This window comes from Podarcis melisellensis (assembly GCF_964234715.1).
Source record: "Podarcis melisellensis genome assembly, chromosome: 3".
In the NCBI taxonomy this organism is placed as follows: domain Eukaryota; kingdom Metazoa; phylum Chordata; class Lepidosauria; order Squamata; family Lacertidae; genus Podarcis; species Podarcis melisellensis.
Window position 1 is genome coordinate 58,295,327 of NC_138530.1, and position 17,185 is coordinate 58,312,511.

General features: G+C 41.5%; 1 protein-coding gene across 2 annotated transcripts in view; it reads left to right on the forward strand.

Annotated features, from left to right (window-relative positions):
* Window positions 1–17,185, forward strand: part of EPM2A (EPM2A glucan phosphatase, laforin) — a 31,919-nt gene that overhangs the window by 2,690 nt on the left and 12,044 nt on the right. For both annotated transcript variants that reach the window (XM_081905227.1, XM_081905228.1), the window contains exon 2: window positions 10,238–10,412. In XM_081905227.1, coding sequence (XP_081761353.1) covers window positions 10,238–10,412 — 175 coding nt within the window. The remainder of the gene's footprint in view (window positions 1–10,237; window positions 10,413–17,185) is intronic.

Here is a 17,185-nt window from a genome sequence, read left to right on the forward strand (position 1 = left end):
TATGGAGGTCCTGGGTTGCCCAGACAACAAGACCCCCCTCTCGGCCTCGCTGATGTGGTCCCAAAGGAAAACAGAGCAAAACATTTGGCACCAGCTTGTCTGCAGTCCAGCCGTCTTAGGGACTCTGCTCCAGATTTGTGTAGGGTTTAATCCTTAGCCTTTTCTTCTCCTGAAGATACAAGGTTTAGGTTCAGAGTCTTTCTTCTCCTAGATGAGCTACCTTCCCAGGTTGATGAGCCCCACCTGCCCCTCACCTCTTTCTACAGCACATGCAGAAACTGCCTTCTTGACCATTGAACCCACTATTGGTTTCATTTGCTCAATTTGCCAGGGTTTGACTTGAGACCCATCGGGTACCTTCACCTGGGTTAGCCAGCCAGTAGAAGCTGTTTTCCAGAGTGTGGTCGCTGTCCACATGTTGACAGCTTCTAGGAGCCACAGGTGAGAACTGAGTGCAAGGTGTACAAACTCTTCCAGAAGGAGCACAAAGTGCCCCCACACCAGAGGTACCCCTCCCTTAACACCCGTACACCCCACTGTTGCAAATATATGCCATAAATCTCTTCAAAATGAAATGTAGGCTATTGCAAAGGAGGTGTGGTTGGATACCTTTAGACAGAATTTAGGGGGGAAAGGCCTTTTCATCCAAAACAATCACTGAAATATCCTGTGAGCATGTATATTTTGGTGAAAACCAACAGTTCCAGTAGGTCATACTTCTTTGGTAACTTTGAAACACTGCTAGAAAGGTGTAGAAATCCTTTTCAAGGGGTGAATGACTCACAGAGTAATGCTATGCAGGCGCATAGGGATGGTGGGAAAGAAACTACTACACCCACAGAGGTCACATTAGATTTATATTGCCCCATTCACAGTGTTCAAGATGGCTTCACATCCAAATGCAGGGCTTAATAATAATGAAAGTTGAGAGTATAGTTTACATAGTGCAGCTTCCAGACAAAAATGTTTATGAGCTGCTGCAGCTAAAGAAGTAACCATGGTTTATGGCACTGGAGAGGAAAATAAAGAAAGCCACGTTGTTTCAAGGTTGCAGTAGGCTGGTGAAAATAAAAGACATTCTTTTGCAGTTCAGTGTTTTTATTTGCACCTTGAGAGTAGTAAGGTGTGTGATTGAAAGTTGCACCGCGTACAGTTAATATTTAGCTAAGACATGTAGTATATAATTACACTATCTTGGTTTTTTTTTTTTTAATTGTGCTTTATTGCTTTAAAATTTCAAAACCAGGTGTTATTTTAAAACACTTGAGTACATTTCTTATGGATAGTGTGTGTGTGTGTGTGTGTGTGTATAATGGTGGTAATAATCTATTCTGTTCTACTTATAATTGCATAGAAAAGCCAGACAGTATTGGAAAGAGGGAGAAGACCTGGAGAAGCTAAAGTAGATAGTTGGAAGGGAAGAATGGGCTGGGTACTGAAGGTAGCTATATATTGTTGTAGCTCGGTTTCATAAGGAAATCCCATTGTAGGTTTCAGAAACTGCATCTTTAACTTGCTACTACAGTTGGTAGCCAATCATTTCCTCGTGGTATTAGTAAAATCTAATTATGACAACTAGGAATTCTATAACACACTCTCCAAATCTGTGACCTCCAGAGAAGATTTTACTGAAATAATTATATTTCTAGAGAAGGGCAGTTGTAATTTCTTGTTCCCTTTCATGTCTTTTTTATTCCCTTCCTCAATCTTTTGCTCTCTTGCTCTCTCTTTTCGTTCCTCAAGCTAGAATGGTCTATAAATCAATACTTTCTGCTCCCACTAGATGTCCCTCTTGGACCTGAGAATGGAAAATCCTCATTTCTCCTACAAGACAGCACTATGAGAGCTTAATCGACTTTTAACTCAACAAATTTAAATTTTATTCCCTTTGTGCATTTCAATCTTGTCTAAAAAATAATAGAAGGGAAGGAACATTAAGTACAGCTAGGTATTGACTGCCTAATTTTTTAAAAAGCACAGCTTATTTCAATCCTTTTGCTGAGCAAACAGTATTAGATCTTTTAATGTTTTCAGGTATAAGAATACTTTGTGAGTGACTAGAAGTAAACACGAACATGTTGTAAAATCAAAACATTGAAAATAGTGCAATCTTCTATGGGTTAGTTTTCTGGTATGGTCTAAAATTGGGTTGGCACTTTTGGTTGGGCAAAATATGAGACAGGTCACACAAAATAAAGGACTGGTCGGGGTGGGGGTGGGAGGGTCACACATACCCTCATGGCACCAAATTCTCCCCCACATTGTGGAGGGGGATTCCCCACATTTGGTTTCCCGCTTCCCTCACCATTTTGGCCCTGCTCTTTCCCTCAACTTGCATAGGTAGGCAGGGGCCAGGGATAGATGGCCAGCTCCCACAGGCAACTTGAGATGAAGCTCCAGCCTCTTGCCCATGCTGGTATCAGAAGAGACTAGAGTGTGGAGGAGGAGGGAGGAGGAGAGGTTAGGTCAGGGTGGCAGAGGGGGCTGAGCAGTGGCAGCCCCACACCATGCTAGACTTGGGGGCGGCAGCAGAGGAGGAGCACCAGCAAGAGGAAGGGAGGGAGAAGAGGTTGCTCCTTTCACCTTTTGTCCCTTGTGTGGGGCTGGGCTCCTCGTCAGCCACACCAACAGCGATGCAACTGCCATTTGGGGCTGTCTGAGCTCAAATGTGGAGGAAAAGGCATCCTGTTTGAAGTCCAAATGGGAAAGGGGATATTATGTACAGTGGTACCTCAGGTTAAGAACTTAATTCGTTCTGGAGGTCCGTTCTTAACCTGAAACTGTTCTTAACCTGAGGTACCACTTTAGCTAATGGAGCCTCCTGCTGCTGCTGCGCCGCTGGAGCATGATTTCTGTTCTCATCCTGAAGCAAAGTTCTTAACCCAAGGTATTATTTCTGGGTTAGCCGAGTTTGTAACCTGAAGCATCTGTAACCCGAGGTACCACTGTAGTCAGTGGTATGTGTTGCCTGAGCTTGAGTCTGGACTAAGGATTCTGAGCCCCTGTGTTCTGATTTGATACCTGATATCCAGTCACAGAACATTTCAGGATTTGGGCCTCTGTCATTGGCCCTTAAACTCTGACTTATAATTCGCAGCTTGGAAGTTTAGGCAGCCAGTCATGTTGGGAGTGGGAGTGGCCCAGGCCTTCAGAAAAGTATATAAGCAGTTGCTTTGCCCCTGTTGTCCAGTTCTGTAGTTCAATAAAGGTTCTTGCTGTTATCACTATGTCTTGCCTTCTGGGAACCCACCTACACTTCAGGGGATACACTTTTGTCGAAAACCAGATTGATCCCATTTTTAATAGGGGCAGGTGGCAACTCTAGCCTGAGATTTTCTCCTTGCAGTTTTGTGCCCCCATGCATGGGCTGTAAAGGCAGTGGAGGCATATTGGATATTTTCTTGGGTGATGGCAAAAATTTACCATCACAGTCTATCTCCTCAGACCAACTCTGAGTTGTTATGCCAGGGACTGAAGTCAGACCATTGGTCTATCTAGCTCAGCATTGTCTGCACTGTCTGGCAGGGTCTTAGACAAGGGTTTTTCACAGCACTGCTTAGAGATGCTGGAGATTGAACCTGGGTCTATTTCATGCAAAGCATGTGCTCTGCTCCTTAGCTACAGCTTATCAAGCCTTTAGTTTTAGCTTTGCAATTGTCCATCTGATGGTTGTAAATAAGAGCAGTGAAAGAGACTTATAGCATAATTCTAGGCATGTATACTCAGAAGTAAGTTCCATTGTGTTTCTAGGTAAGTATATAAAGGATTGCAGCCTTATCTCTCCCTCTGTGCCACCTATAAGTACTTGAAAACAGAAAGGTTTTGTTCTCTTCCTGACTTGCAAGATTCGTGTGTGTGTGTGTGTGTGTGTGTGTGTGTGTGTGTGTGTGAATAAAGCTTATACTTAACACAGCAATGCCTCAGTTCCCTGAACAAAGGGACAGGTTTTTTAACTGATCCAATGAGCAAAAATTAACACATTCAAAATAGCAAGTGAGTATTGTTTTTTTTTCTATTGTTTACTGCTGAAACAATAGGGGGGGGGGCACTATATCTTTACTTAAGCTATTATCCACCATAATTTGCTGAAAAACAGAGACTAGGTATACAGTTTTTGTAATGTACATTTTTTAATCTACCTTTGCATTTTTGATATGCTAAGCCAGGCTTTAGAAATGTACAGGGGAAATGCTATTTGGAAACCAAGCAGGCCCATCGCCAAGTGGTCTGAGCCATCTATATTTAGATGAAGGAAGCTCAACATGTCCATAGCTCTATACAGTAACAATCAATACCAATTCAGTCTTGCATTCCAAGCCATCTAATACTGAATTTAAGTCAAAATGTGAAATAGCAGGGATGCTTCCATAACAGACTCCAATCTCAAGGGTTTAGAAACGTGGGACTTGTTTTGTTCAATGGTGAAGCCTAATAATGTTAACAGGTAAATATCATTCCTTGAAGTACAGTAAGTGAAAATTGGACCTCAATTAATTTTCTTTTTCATTGTAATGCAAGACTACAGAAAGTTGGAAGTGATTTATCTGAATCTCTTTATGAAACTTTTTTAAAAAAGCATCTGGTCAGAGAGCTAAGCTGAATTTTCAGCTCCCCATTTAATGTTGCACATCCACGAGTTCTGTGTCAATCTGCTTGTCTGTGTTTCTAATCATTAATCCAGTTTTACATATTGTAAAATCTTATCCCCCCCCCCAATAGTTTATTCAGATAAATTCAACTGCTGAGCTGCAACCCAGTTGTCTGGATTTGAACAGCAGTCTCTTTCAATTACGGTATATAGGACAGACTAGCTTTCAACCTTTGAGCTATTCTGGGGAAATATAACAACAACAACAACAACAACAACAACAACAACAACAACAACAACAACAACAATGTTCTTTGCTTTTATTAATAACATTTTTATTTTTTCCACACAATCCTGTCATCTTTCTCTCAAATAATTTGTTCAAAAAATGATCTGGAATGAGCAGTAAGGTAGCCAAGTTATGACACCAAACCACTGCGGGTGGTAGAAAAAAAAGGATTGTGAAATGCTCCAAAAGATGTGTCCAGAATGTGTGAAAATGGCATTAAAATGGCAAATGTAATTCAGTGTAAGCAAGGGGAAAGTAAAACACATGGGGGGGGTCATAGGTTCACATAAACACTGATCTTGACTGACCTCAAGATCACGATGGGGAGTTTAATGAAATGTCCTGTTCTGTGGTGATGTTCAGCACCAAGGGAAGGTGGTGATGACCCAAGTAAGGTAGAGATCTGTAGAGCCAGGGTTCTGAAACATGTTAGGTAAAGCAAAGCAAGGCTAAGACCTTGGATAAGATTAGGGTTACAGTTGTGGCAGTGTAGCAGAGGCAGAAAACAAAGTTGTTTCAGTGGTGCCTTGGAGCAGCCGGCAGAGTTTTGTAGCCTGGGCTAGTTACACAAGGTCCTAGAGTCATAGAATGGTAGAGTTGGAAGGGACCATGAAGGTAATCTAATCCAGCCTCTTGCAATGCAGGAATCTTTTGCCCAGTGTAGGGTTCAAACCTTCAACCCTGAGATTAAGAGTCTCATGCTCTACTAACTGAGCTGTCCCAGAAGAAAGCCCTGCTCCTTGAATGCTGCATCTGGCACTTAAAGGGCCAGTACCCTTTTCTGCAGCTGTTGAATTTTTCTAGGAAGTGGGGTGTCAAGTTTGGGGAAAGCTTCTCAGAGGTCTCCTGATACTGAGGAGTCTGTATAGTACAGTCATTGATGTCATGTAGCAGAGATGTCTCCTTAGTGTTTGAGAGATGCAATGTGAGCTCCAGTGTCAGTAGATTCACTTGGGAAGGACACACCCTGAAATTATTGGTCCTGTATCTGACAGTGCTGATGAATTCACAAATGGCATGGCTGGTGCAGTCACAATCCAGAAAACAGAACTTACAAACAGGCATGCCAGACCCAGTGTGGTGATCAAGTCTCTGGAACAGTAACAAGGGCACCAATTTCAGATCTAGTGAACATATCACACCATGAGAAAATCTGTTTTCTGTACTCATATTCCCCTGGGAGAGCACATGAAATATGGTTCATTCGATATGGTTTTTCCTTAGTTGGCTAGAAACATTGCTCTCTATGCCTATTTTACTTTGCAACCATTAAGAAAGTGGATAGTGGACGCCTTACAAGAACGCTGGGACCACTTGGAACTGCCCTAGGACTCTTAGCCTGCTTGTGTTACAGGTTTCCATGCATAAGATGCTACCCAGCATGTTGTGTGCTTGAGTTCAGCTCTTTTGATGTTTGCACCTCCTCCCTCTTCCCACACCCTTTTGGAGCTTATGTTTTCCCTCCCATCACTGATCTTGGGCTACTCTGGATTACTTCTTTCTTTTGATCATGTCTTACTTGCTTTTCATATTCTTGTTTGTTCTTCTCTCCCATATGAGCTGCTCATTGCTCAGAGATCTTTGTTTTAATCTCCTTTGCAATAAAGCCAGTGGCTTTTTGATATGCCAGTTTGATCATCTTTCTTACGCATCATGCCAGGAGCCATATGGGCAGTCCTGCAGGCTTTGAAAGAAAGACTGTTCACAAAGATTGATTTGTAAGGCAGAGTTTGCTGATTGCTTTGTTCTTGGACATGTTGATGTGCAAGCAAATTGCATGGGAGAGTTTTTGAACAACAGTGGAATAAAAAAGGACTTAGTTCGGAATCCTTGATACAGAAATATATCCTTTCAAGAATAACCATTATTTGGCTTCCTAATGTTTGTCAGTGATGGGCTCCATTGTTTTTAATCTTAGCCTTTAGACATGAAAATCTCCTTCCACATAGGATATCCAGGCCACACCAGTAACGGACATAATGCAGGCACACAGCTCCAGCTTTTAGGCTTTGCGCACCACGTCGAGCAAAGTGTCCTTGCACAGAAACCATCTTCCCCATGCCAATTGTGTTTGCATAAGAGCAAAAGAGCCTGAGAGCAGCCTACAGGCTTCCACAGGCGCTTTCTCAACTGCTCCTTTTCTAGTGTGGTAGAAGTGTTTGTGTGTGTACTGGAAAGCCAGTATGATGCAATGGTTAAAGTGTTGGACTATGACCTGGGAGAACAGGGTTCAAATCACTACTGAGCCATGAAGCTCACTGGGTACCCTTGGGCCAGTCACTGTCTCTGGACCTAACAACCTATGTTACAGAGTTGCTGTGAAGGTAAAATGGGGGAGGGGAGAACCATGTATACCTCCCTGAGCTTCTTGGAGGAAAAGGTGATATATCAATACAATCAATCAATCAATCAATCAATCAATATTAGGAAGGACATAGGAAGCTGCTTTATTTGTCCATCTAGCTTAGTACTGTTCACTCTGACTGGCAGTAGTTTTCCAGGGACTCAAGCATAGGGTTTTCCCATTCTCTGCTATCTAATTCTTGTAAGTGGAAATGTGAGCAGTTGCTGTTCTGTCCCCTGGAAAACTGCTCCTGGACAATGTAGGATGGGGGCAAAAACCAGGCAAGGATGGTTACAGTGGGAAGGAAAGACCAGGAGCTTCCCGTGCATGCACTTCCTTGTGCTAACTTATAGGATCTGAGCTTTTGTGTGATTTGTAAATGAAAGGGATTAAATATTGCAATGGTGCTGTACAAGGTTGTGTTTTATTTCATGTTAAGAAAACACTTTCTTTAAAAAAGAAATTCTTAAAACTACATTTATCCAAATAGGAAAGCTAAAGCTATAGAAATGAGAGAAAAATGTATTTGTCAATCGATCTGGACTTTACTAATGTGTTCTTTGTTTGGCCACATCCCTATTCCAAAGTGATTTTTGTGTTTCTTTCATTTATTATTCAGCAAGTAAAAGAGGAGGTGGGTGGAAACTGATTAATTTTTGTCCTTTAAACTCTGTATGGGAGAAGGGGATATGTGGAAATTGAAAAAAGGATGATGATTTAAACAGCCATTATTTCTAAAGTGGTATATTGCAGACTTTATTTTTCAATGTATAACTGCTTAAAGTTACAAACTGAGTAGCCAATCACAGTCCTTCCCTCAAAACACCAAAAAGCTTCCTCATGAAGGGTGTGATACTATGTTAACTCCTTTTTGAGCAAAAATAGGTAAATCTGGTGATATTTATTGTCTCTGCATATGAGGATATATTATACATTTGTTGCCCTACTGTGGTTTTGCCAGATGTGAGCTGCATATTCTACCACGTACAAGAGCATTTTATGTCCAGATATTTCTACATGAAATTCAGCCTTCAAGATTGGCCCCAAAGCCTGTTTTCATTGTATGTGTGGATTGGACTCATCAACTAAACCTGCTAATTCAGAGGAACACCAAGGAAGTACATCCAAATCTGGGCTTGAAGTAATTTCAGAATGAATAGAAAGCTGAACTTAAAAGAGCCTGTTAGGTTTATTTTTCATTTGTTCTGAAACAAAGGAACAGATTGTGAATGAGTATATCTTTTTGTATTCATTAAAGGCCTGGAGAGGTGATCTGTGTCTCTCACAGGAGGAGAGGCATGAGCTGAGTTCAGTAGCTGCTCCTGCTCTTAGCATTTCCAATTCCCCTATTGCCAGAATGGTCTGGTCTGGACAAGAGAAAAGATCTATCAGGGGATACCATTCCTTCCCTCCCCATAACCTGCCCCCAATCTCATATGGATTTCCCCCCTCTTAGATTAACTCCATCTGGACCTGATGGTTTGTCCTTTCTCAATAAGGTCTAGAACTTCATCTCTCATCACCACAGTGGGGTGTTAATGCATATGTAGGTAGCCGTTTCCATATGGTCATTTGTGCATCTTCATCCACACATGAGGGCTTCCAGTTTTATGCCTCTGAAATCTACCCTTATGTTTCCCATCTACATCATTGGGCAGTGCTTGATGGGATGTATTCACACTTTGTGCTGTTGTCCGTTTGTGTCAATTAGTACTTCCCTGCCCACCATAAGTTCTAGAAACCTAAGATTGATTGTGGGCAAGTGTGTATGTCTGTGTTTTTCTGTGCACTTGTACTTTAAAAAAGAAAAAGGAAGACCTTTTTCAATCTACCAGATTTGCACAACATTTTCTCCTTTAGATGCCTCTCTGATTTTATTCTCTGGCTCAAGACCAAACTAATCTTGCAATTGGGGGGGGGGGCATAGAAGAAGAAGAAGAAGAAGAAGAAGAAGAAGAAGAAGAAGAAGAAGAAGAAGAAGAAGAAGAAGAAGAAGAAGTCCCCAGTACTGATTTACTTTGGGGGCCTGGTGGTGATTCTGTCGAGGAGTCTCTGTTCTCAGGAACAAGTCCATTTGGGCTAATGGTGACTTATACAGGATTTGATCCATATTTGATATTACTTCCTGTCTCTTTAATCTACCTTTCTGGTAGTTCTATTCTCTTTCACTAAAGTACACCTTACTTTTAAAACAAGAATGAACCAGATGTTTCATAAACAGTCTGTAAAAGCTAGAAAAAACTTTGTTTGGCTTTCCAAATATGGAGTTAGGGTTTACAAATCCAGGCAAGAGATTTCATGGTGGCACATGCCATGTTTTACACAGCAGATGGCACTCTTAATGCCTGAAATAGGGAAGGAATCCACAGATAAACAATGTGTGTTGAAATCTCTGGTGCAGAATTAGCACAAAGTGGTTGCTGGTGTCTAGGTCACTTCATTTAGAAACATAATGTGGCAGTCATCTGCTCAGGAGTTCTCACTACATCTGCTTCCTTGAGTGATGGATTTATAATAAGAAAGGTGAAAATTTTAGAAAACCTTGTAGATGAAACAGCATTTTGAAGGCATCGCTGAATAGTAACATTTTGCACATGTGGTCATTAGCTTGTGAGAAAAGGAATTCTAGTGACAGTTAATGAAAGAAGTTATTTCCCGCTTTAAATTTAGGTTTAACTACACAACACCTTGTGTTTCCATGTCCTGAAGGAAAATGACTTATACTCCAATGGATGGCTGCGTTGCTTTCCCCACAACAGGATACAGATAGGGTTGAATCCAGACTTGGTCATGCTTATGGCAGAGCAACTGGAATCAATTGGACTTTAGTTTTTGATTTCAATAGGTCTACTCTAAGTATGATTAAGTTCGGATCAACCTATAATATGTTTGTTTGTGTGTGTTTATAATGTGTACCCTCCCTGCTGACTGAATGAAAATCCCATGAATTCAGAGCTCTTTGTTTTTACACCATTGAGCTATATTGACTGACAAATTGTGTGTGTTCTCATTTCAGGCAACGGGCCCCACCATGATCGATGTAGTGTCTATAACCCAAGCAATTTGGTCGATGGAGTTTACTGCCTCCCAATAGGCCATTGGATTGAGGTTTCTGGCCATACTGATGAGATGAAACATACAACTGACTTCTATTTTAATATTGCTGGACATCAAGCTATTCACTACTCCAGGTAACAAAAAAAAAAAAAAGAGAGAGAGAGAGAGAGATTAGGTGTTATGAAAAACAGCATGGGAAGATAGTTATTTACTTCATGATCCTAAGCATGTCTACTCAGAAGCAAGTCATGCTGCGTTCAGTATGATTTATGTCCTAATAAGTATGATTAAGATTGAAGACTTAGCTGGGAAAACAAAATACTTCGTATTATTTGCTGATGGGTGATCATATGCAAACATGTGGGTGCTCAGATACCCCAGTCACTTTTTCAAAAGTTTTGCTTGCAGTTGTGCTGACTAGAAACTCACATTTACACATTTGTTCCCCCACCCTCAAGGTGAACTTCTAGCTGCCCTGGATGATCAGAAGACTGCTTTTGCATGCTTTTATGGGGCACTTGATAAGTGGTGGTCTCCTTTACTGATACCACTTGGAAGATCAATTATTGGAATCAGCTAATGCGAAAAACTGCCAGTCAACTTAACTTACATAATTTTAGAAACATCTGACATTGTGTCAACTGACAATCTGATTATGACACGGGATGCTTATTTTTAACACCAGCTGCTGTCGTCTTTATTTGAAGTAGCAAAGCATTGTCCTGTCTGCCCTCTAGAACTAAAATAGTTATTGTCCAGTAAACAAGATTCTCAATAGCATTCTACAACATCTGCAGATAGGTAGCTAATCTCCAATTTCAACATCTTGACTAATAGCGGTAATAACAGATGCCAGGTGTTGAATGGTGAAGAGAATAAACATGGAAAACAAAGAGATGAGATAAGGAATTCACAGTCAAACTGCGATGAGCAGAGCCAGAAGCTGGCAGCTGAGAATGAAGCCAGATGCTGGGTCAGGAAGCTAGGCAGCAGTAGGTGTAAGACTGGTAGGCAGGTACAGTGCCAGGAGCGTGACACTTGGAGATAAGCAAGTTTGGTTCTTTTAAACAAAGCCACAGAACTGCCATACTGTAAGTGCAGCTGGCTTCCCTTGTAAGGCTGAGGCTGGCCAACATGAAGCAAATGGGATAGAGCTATGTGAGAGCACCAGATGCCACGGTTGGCTCTTTAAGCATGCTTCCCCTATTCTTGAACTCCTTGGACGAAAGGTGGGGTATAAATGTAATTATAAATAAGTAATCTTAAAAAGAAACCTCATGTGTGAAAGGAAAACCACTGGGTGTATGTGCATTTTAAGATGTGATATATAAGGGGAAAGTTGTGATTTGCCCCAAAGGAGCCAGCCTTGGAAAGGCAGAACATTCAAACTGAGATGTATTACAATGTGACTTTTTGTAGTGATCTAGATTTTTCCAAATATGCTCTTTAAAAGTTGGGGTTCATACAGCGGCGGAGCAAGCCGATTGGGTGCCGCACATGCCCTGCGCCCAGGGGTGGGGCAACCTGCCTGGGGGGTGGGGCGAGCTGGGGCAGGATGCTCCGTGGGGCCTCCAAGGAGTCTGCTTGCCTCCTCCCACTCAGCTGCCCTACAGCTGGGGGGTGGCGGTGGGCGGACCGTTTGGGGCAGCACAGAGCCTGTGGGCGCCCAAGCCACCTTGTCACTCGCAGGAGAGACGTGTGAAGCGGGCGCGCTGCAGGCCCCGAGGTGAGTGCCGCCCGGCATTTTGTCACCCCCCCAGTGGTAACACCCAGGCAAGCCCGCCCCCACCACACATCCTTCCTCCGCCCATCTCCTCTTATTGCGTGGACAGGCAGAGTCCCCAGATCCCGCGCGGTCCCCCTGTCATGTGGAATAACGACTCAAGACAACGTGCTATGGGATTAAATTGGCCACAACTTTATTAAATTTCAAATGTGGGTTATTCCTTACCCAATCCTACAGCCTTGATCCAGCTCTAAGGTAAAGGGACCCCTGACCATTAGGTCCAGTCGTGACCGACTCTGGGATTGCTGCGCTCATCTCGCTTTATTGGCCAAGGGAGCCGGCTCCGGGTCATGTGCCCAGCATGACTAAGCCGCTTCTGGAGAACCAGAGCAGCGCACGGAAATGCCGTTTACCTTCCCGCCGGAGCGGTACCTATTTATCTACTTGCACTTTGACGTGCTTTCAAACTGCTAGGTTGGCAGGAGCAGGGACCCAGCAATAGGAGCTCACCCCATCACAGGGAATCGAACCGCCGACCTACTGATCGGCAAGTCCTAGACTCTGTGGTTTAACCCACAGCGCTACAGCGTCCAGCTCTAGTCATACATTAAAAAAATAATAGTGTTGAAAGTGACCGGCTGAGTATAACCGTGCAGATATACAACCATGCTGGCTATGTGCACGTAACCTTTCTTCAGCACATAGTTTTCCCTTGCTGGATCAAGTGCAGTGTAATTGTAATATTGCTGTAATAATTGAAAATAAACTGGTCAGTATGATAGTTTGTAGTTTGCAACTCAGATTCAAGCTTTGGATAATGTCTGATCTTCCAGATCCCCACCACACTACAAATGTAGTCAGGTCCCAAGAACTGATGGTAACATCCCTCTAATGATTGTTGCCTTGTCAGCACATAGACCCACATTCAGGCCTAGCTGTCAACCATTTAGGCATGAATATGTGCAGCGTGGTACTGCAGTGCCTCAAATATAACATTTGGGAATGGATAATGAGCTTAACTCGAAATGCCACCTTGAAGTCAGGTATAAGTAGTTTTCAAGATTGCTTTATTATTTACCCTAAATGGAAGAGTCTTATACTCAAAATGCATTGGATTTTTTTAAAATCTTTTCGATAAGTATTTTATAAGAACAATTGCAGCAAGTATTGTGGTAGTGGCTATGTTAGCTTTGACTCTTTGCCTTGCTGTAACAAAATTAATTGTTTCATAAAGGCCATTAAAACTTCTAATCATCGTTAATAAAGGTAAAGTCAACAGTGAATTATTAAAATACCTCTGAAAAGAAAAATGCTTTGTCTGGAATATATATATATATATTTATATGTATGTATGTATATGAGAACTAAGTATGAAAGGGAAGCAAGAAATCCATTCAGCTGTTTAAAGAAAAATAACCTGTGTGCTAAGTGTCACCCTGGAGTGATTTTTTATTGCCAAATTATAGCATGAACTATGGTGGAGAAAGTGACGACTTTTAACTGGAATTCAGTGAGCTGTGCCATTTGAGTAGAAAGCTGAAAAGATGCCCTGTAGTTAAATAATTAATTAAGAACAGAGCTATGGCATCTATTGGGATTTCTACCTTTGGAACTAAATTCTGAGGACCAATTCCCCTTGTCTTTCCCTAGAAGTTCAATAGCAACTGCATCAGTAACAAGGCTAAAAAATAATGAGCTACAGAGCCAAAGTCATTGATTGTATTGTAAGTTTTAAAGAGAGTCTAGATACAGGCTCTCATTTAAAACAGGGAAACAAGACTTGAGTTGCTTTTAATGCATGCTAATGGGTTTAACCTGTCCCTTTTGAAGTCAGTGGGAATTCTGCCATTGATTTCAGACCAAATAGCATTGGACCTCAAATAGCTCAGGAAAGTTAAATATATTTAGTGCATCATTTATCATTTAAATATCCCACGTAAGTAACTGTGCAGCAAAAAAAGAAAAAAAGAGCAAAGCAATGTCAAGTAATGTCACCCTAAGTTTTCTGTTGTTATTACTGTGTAAGCTGTTGTCTTAAAAATACTCCAATTGGCAGCCTGATCCTATGGAAACTGAGCTAAGCACTATACTCACAAACAAGTGTATACAGGAGTGCAACACACACACACACACACACACACATATATATATATATATATATATATATATATATATATATACCTCTCTCTATATATGTCTGTATCTAAAATACTGTATGAAATACAAATTGTCCTCCATCTCTCTGAACCCATCTGCCTTTCATGGTTCCAAGGCCTGAAAGCTTGGCTTGTTACAGTATTTTTGTTTCATCGATGTCCCGTTATGGGTAACAAATGTTCCCCTTCATCATCCCTATTGCTTCTACTGCACAGGATCTCAGATAAAGTCAGACATGCTTCCCAATCTTCACTGATTCCACTCATTAAATATTGTCTGGAGTTTGTTTAGGGCAAACAGACCTATAATAGTTTATTTTCCCTCACCCATGAATCCAGTCTGCAGACACTTTTCCAAGCCAGGGTAGGCAGCCAATCATGCTTCTCACGTTACACTTTCTCTTCCCAACAGTCTTCCAGTTACAGTGACTGTTCCTCCAACTTTACTCATTTGTTTCTGTTGATAGATAAAGCCTTTTAATCTTGGTTACTGGCTACAAAACTTCATAGGCTAAGCTCATCATCACTTATCCACACTTTGGACTTCTTTTAGCACCCCAGTGGGGTGCTTTGCAGCTGAGATTCTAGGTTAGCTGTGTCCCCTAATATACACATTTTTGTATGTTGTTTTCTCAGACATGCGAATTTTAATGCACACTCACCCCAATATATGTTTTTGTACACATTGCTTAGCTGGACAATTGTGTTGCAAAAGTCATTGAATTTTCGAAGGATGGCTGTGTTTTAGAACATGTGAATTAGGTGGGTTCACCTTTAAGTGCAATCTGAATTTCTTCCTCCTCCCTGGCTGGCCCTGAGATTGCTGCAGTTACATGTGAATCCAGAGGCATATGCATGTAGTGGCTGTTCACCACTTGTGTATTCCTTGAGTGTATTTATTCTGAAATAAGTAAATAAATGTACTTTCTCCTTTCTCTCTGCTCTGGACAATACTTTAGCACCCCACAAGCCCAGTGAGAGCACAGGGACTCTTTCCCCCTGCCTCCTCATATATCATAAGAGAACATAAGTTCAAATCCTCATGGATTCCAGAATCCTACCGATGCAACCTCATTGTGTCTTTGGACTGTATATTGTTTCAGGCTTATCTACAACTTTCATATTTTAGCTCAGAAGTCTATATATGGTTTATCAGAAGAAAACTTGCATATTCCTCGCCTATAGCTTAGTTTTTATAACATTTCTTATTTTTAAAAGTAAACAAACATTACTGAATCATTGCAGTTTTTTTCCCCCAAGAGACCTTTTGTTTCTGCAGAAAACAAAATTCCAAACAGTTGAATTGTGGCTGTGCTTGTAGAGAGAGTACTTAAGAGGCTCATTTGAAAAATCTCCCATTTCCCCACTTTAATGCTATGCAGCGGGAGATTTTATTGTGATACTCAGGGGGCTAGATGTACAGCTCCTATAACAGTTAAAAATGTTGTTCAAATCTCTGTGAACCACGATAAAAAAAATTGAGCTCTGTCAGTTTGCCAACCTGTTTGAAATATGGATTTCATTTCCTCTTTACTGGCTAAGCAACATTGAAGACTTGAAAATCAGAACGATGTGTCTCATTCCATATTCTCCCTCCCGCTCCCCACAACTTTTTACCAAGATTATAAATACCTGATAGATACAAAAGAGTAAAGGAATTGGACAGAACATGCATTTTTTCCATTAAAATTAATCCAAGGGAAGAGGTCATGTTGATAAAATGTGTTTCATCATTTTGAGAGTGAAATTAACCCCTTCCTATAAAAAGAGAAAGCAATTACACTTTGTTCAGACAACTGAGGTGGAAAGATAGGAATAAAGGTATTGTGGGGGAGACTATTAGCACCCCAAGTTTTCAAGATGCTAGGAAAATATTGCTTATTTTTACTGGTAACTTGCTACATAATGTTTAAAAAGGTAAAGGCAAAGGAACCCTGACAGTTATGTCTAGTTGCAGATGACTCTGGGGTTGCGGCGCTCATCTCACTTTACAGGCCAAGGGAGCTGGCGTTTGCGGACAGTTTTTCAAGGTCATGTGGCCATCATGACTAAGCTGCTTCTGGTTCAACAGAACACCGAAACCAGAGCAGTGCACGGAAACACCGTGATACCTATTTATCTACTTACACTTTTTTTGGGGGGGGGCGTGCTTTCGAACTGCTAGGTTGGCAGGAGCTGGGAACGAGCAACAGGAGCTCACCCCGTCACAGGGATTTGAACCGCAGACCTTCCAATCGACAAACCCAAGAGGCTCAGTGGTTTAAACTACTCTGCAAATCAGTTCTTGGTGTTGGGGATTTCCCCCCCTTTCTGTAACTGAAGCAAGCTGACTTATGCAGCACAATCTTCTACATATCAGAAGTAAGTCTCATTGAGCTCAGCGAGGCTTACTTCTAGGTAAGTGGGTATAGGATTGCACTTTAGTCTATATAAGGAATAAGGAACCTGTGGCCCTCCAGGTGTTTATAGACCACATCTCCCATCATTCCTGACAATTCACCATGCTGGCTGTGGCTGAAGAAATTGGAGTCCAACAACAACTGGAGGACTATAAGTTCCCCATCCCTGAATGAACAATGACAGGATTCCATCAGTGAATTATCCTTTTATTATCATGAATGGACCAATTAACTACCCATTATCACTCATGCTGCTCCTTCTGGGATTTTCTAAACTCCCTTCCACGGGCTACCTGGCAATTGCTAAGGGTCTTGGCGGACAGCTTAATAATTTTTCTGCCTGTTGTAGCAAATATAATGCACTATTCACCTTGTAGGGCAGAAAACCAGACTCTTAAATTCAGCATGAATAGTTTCATAAGCAGGTGACATAACACTTATTATTCCATGGTTTCAAACATGTTGTATATTACTATATAATGTGGTGTTAAACAGTGATAAAAAGGTGCCTGCCTCCTTTTAGTTGCCAAGTCTGTTCCCTTGTGAGGATCTCAGATAAGTAGACTAAATAACATCTAAGAAGAAAATTTGCCAGTGCTTAATTACTTTTCACCAGCGTGCCACAA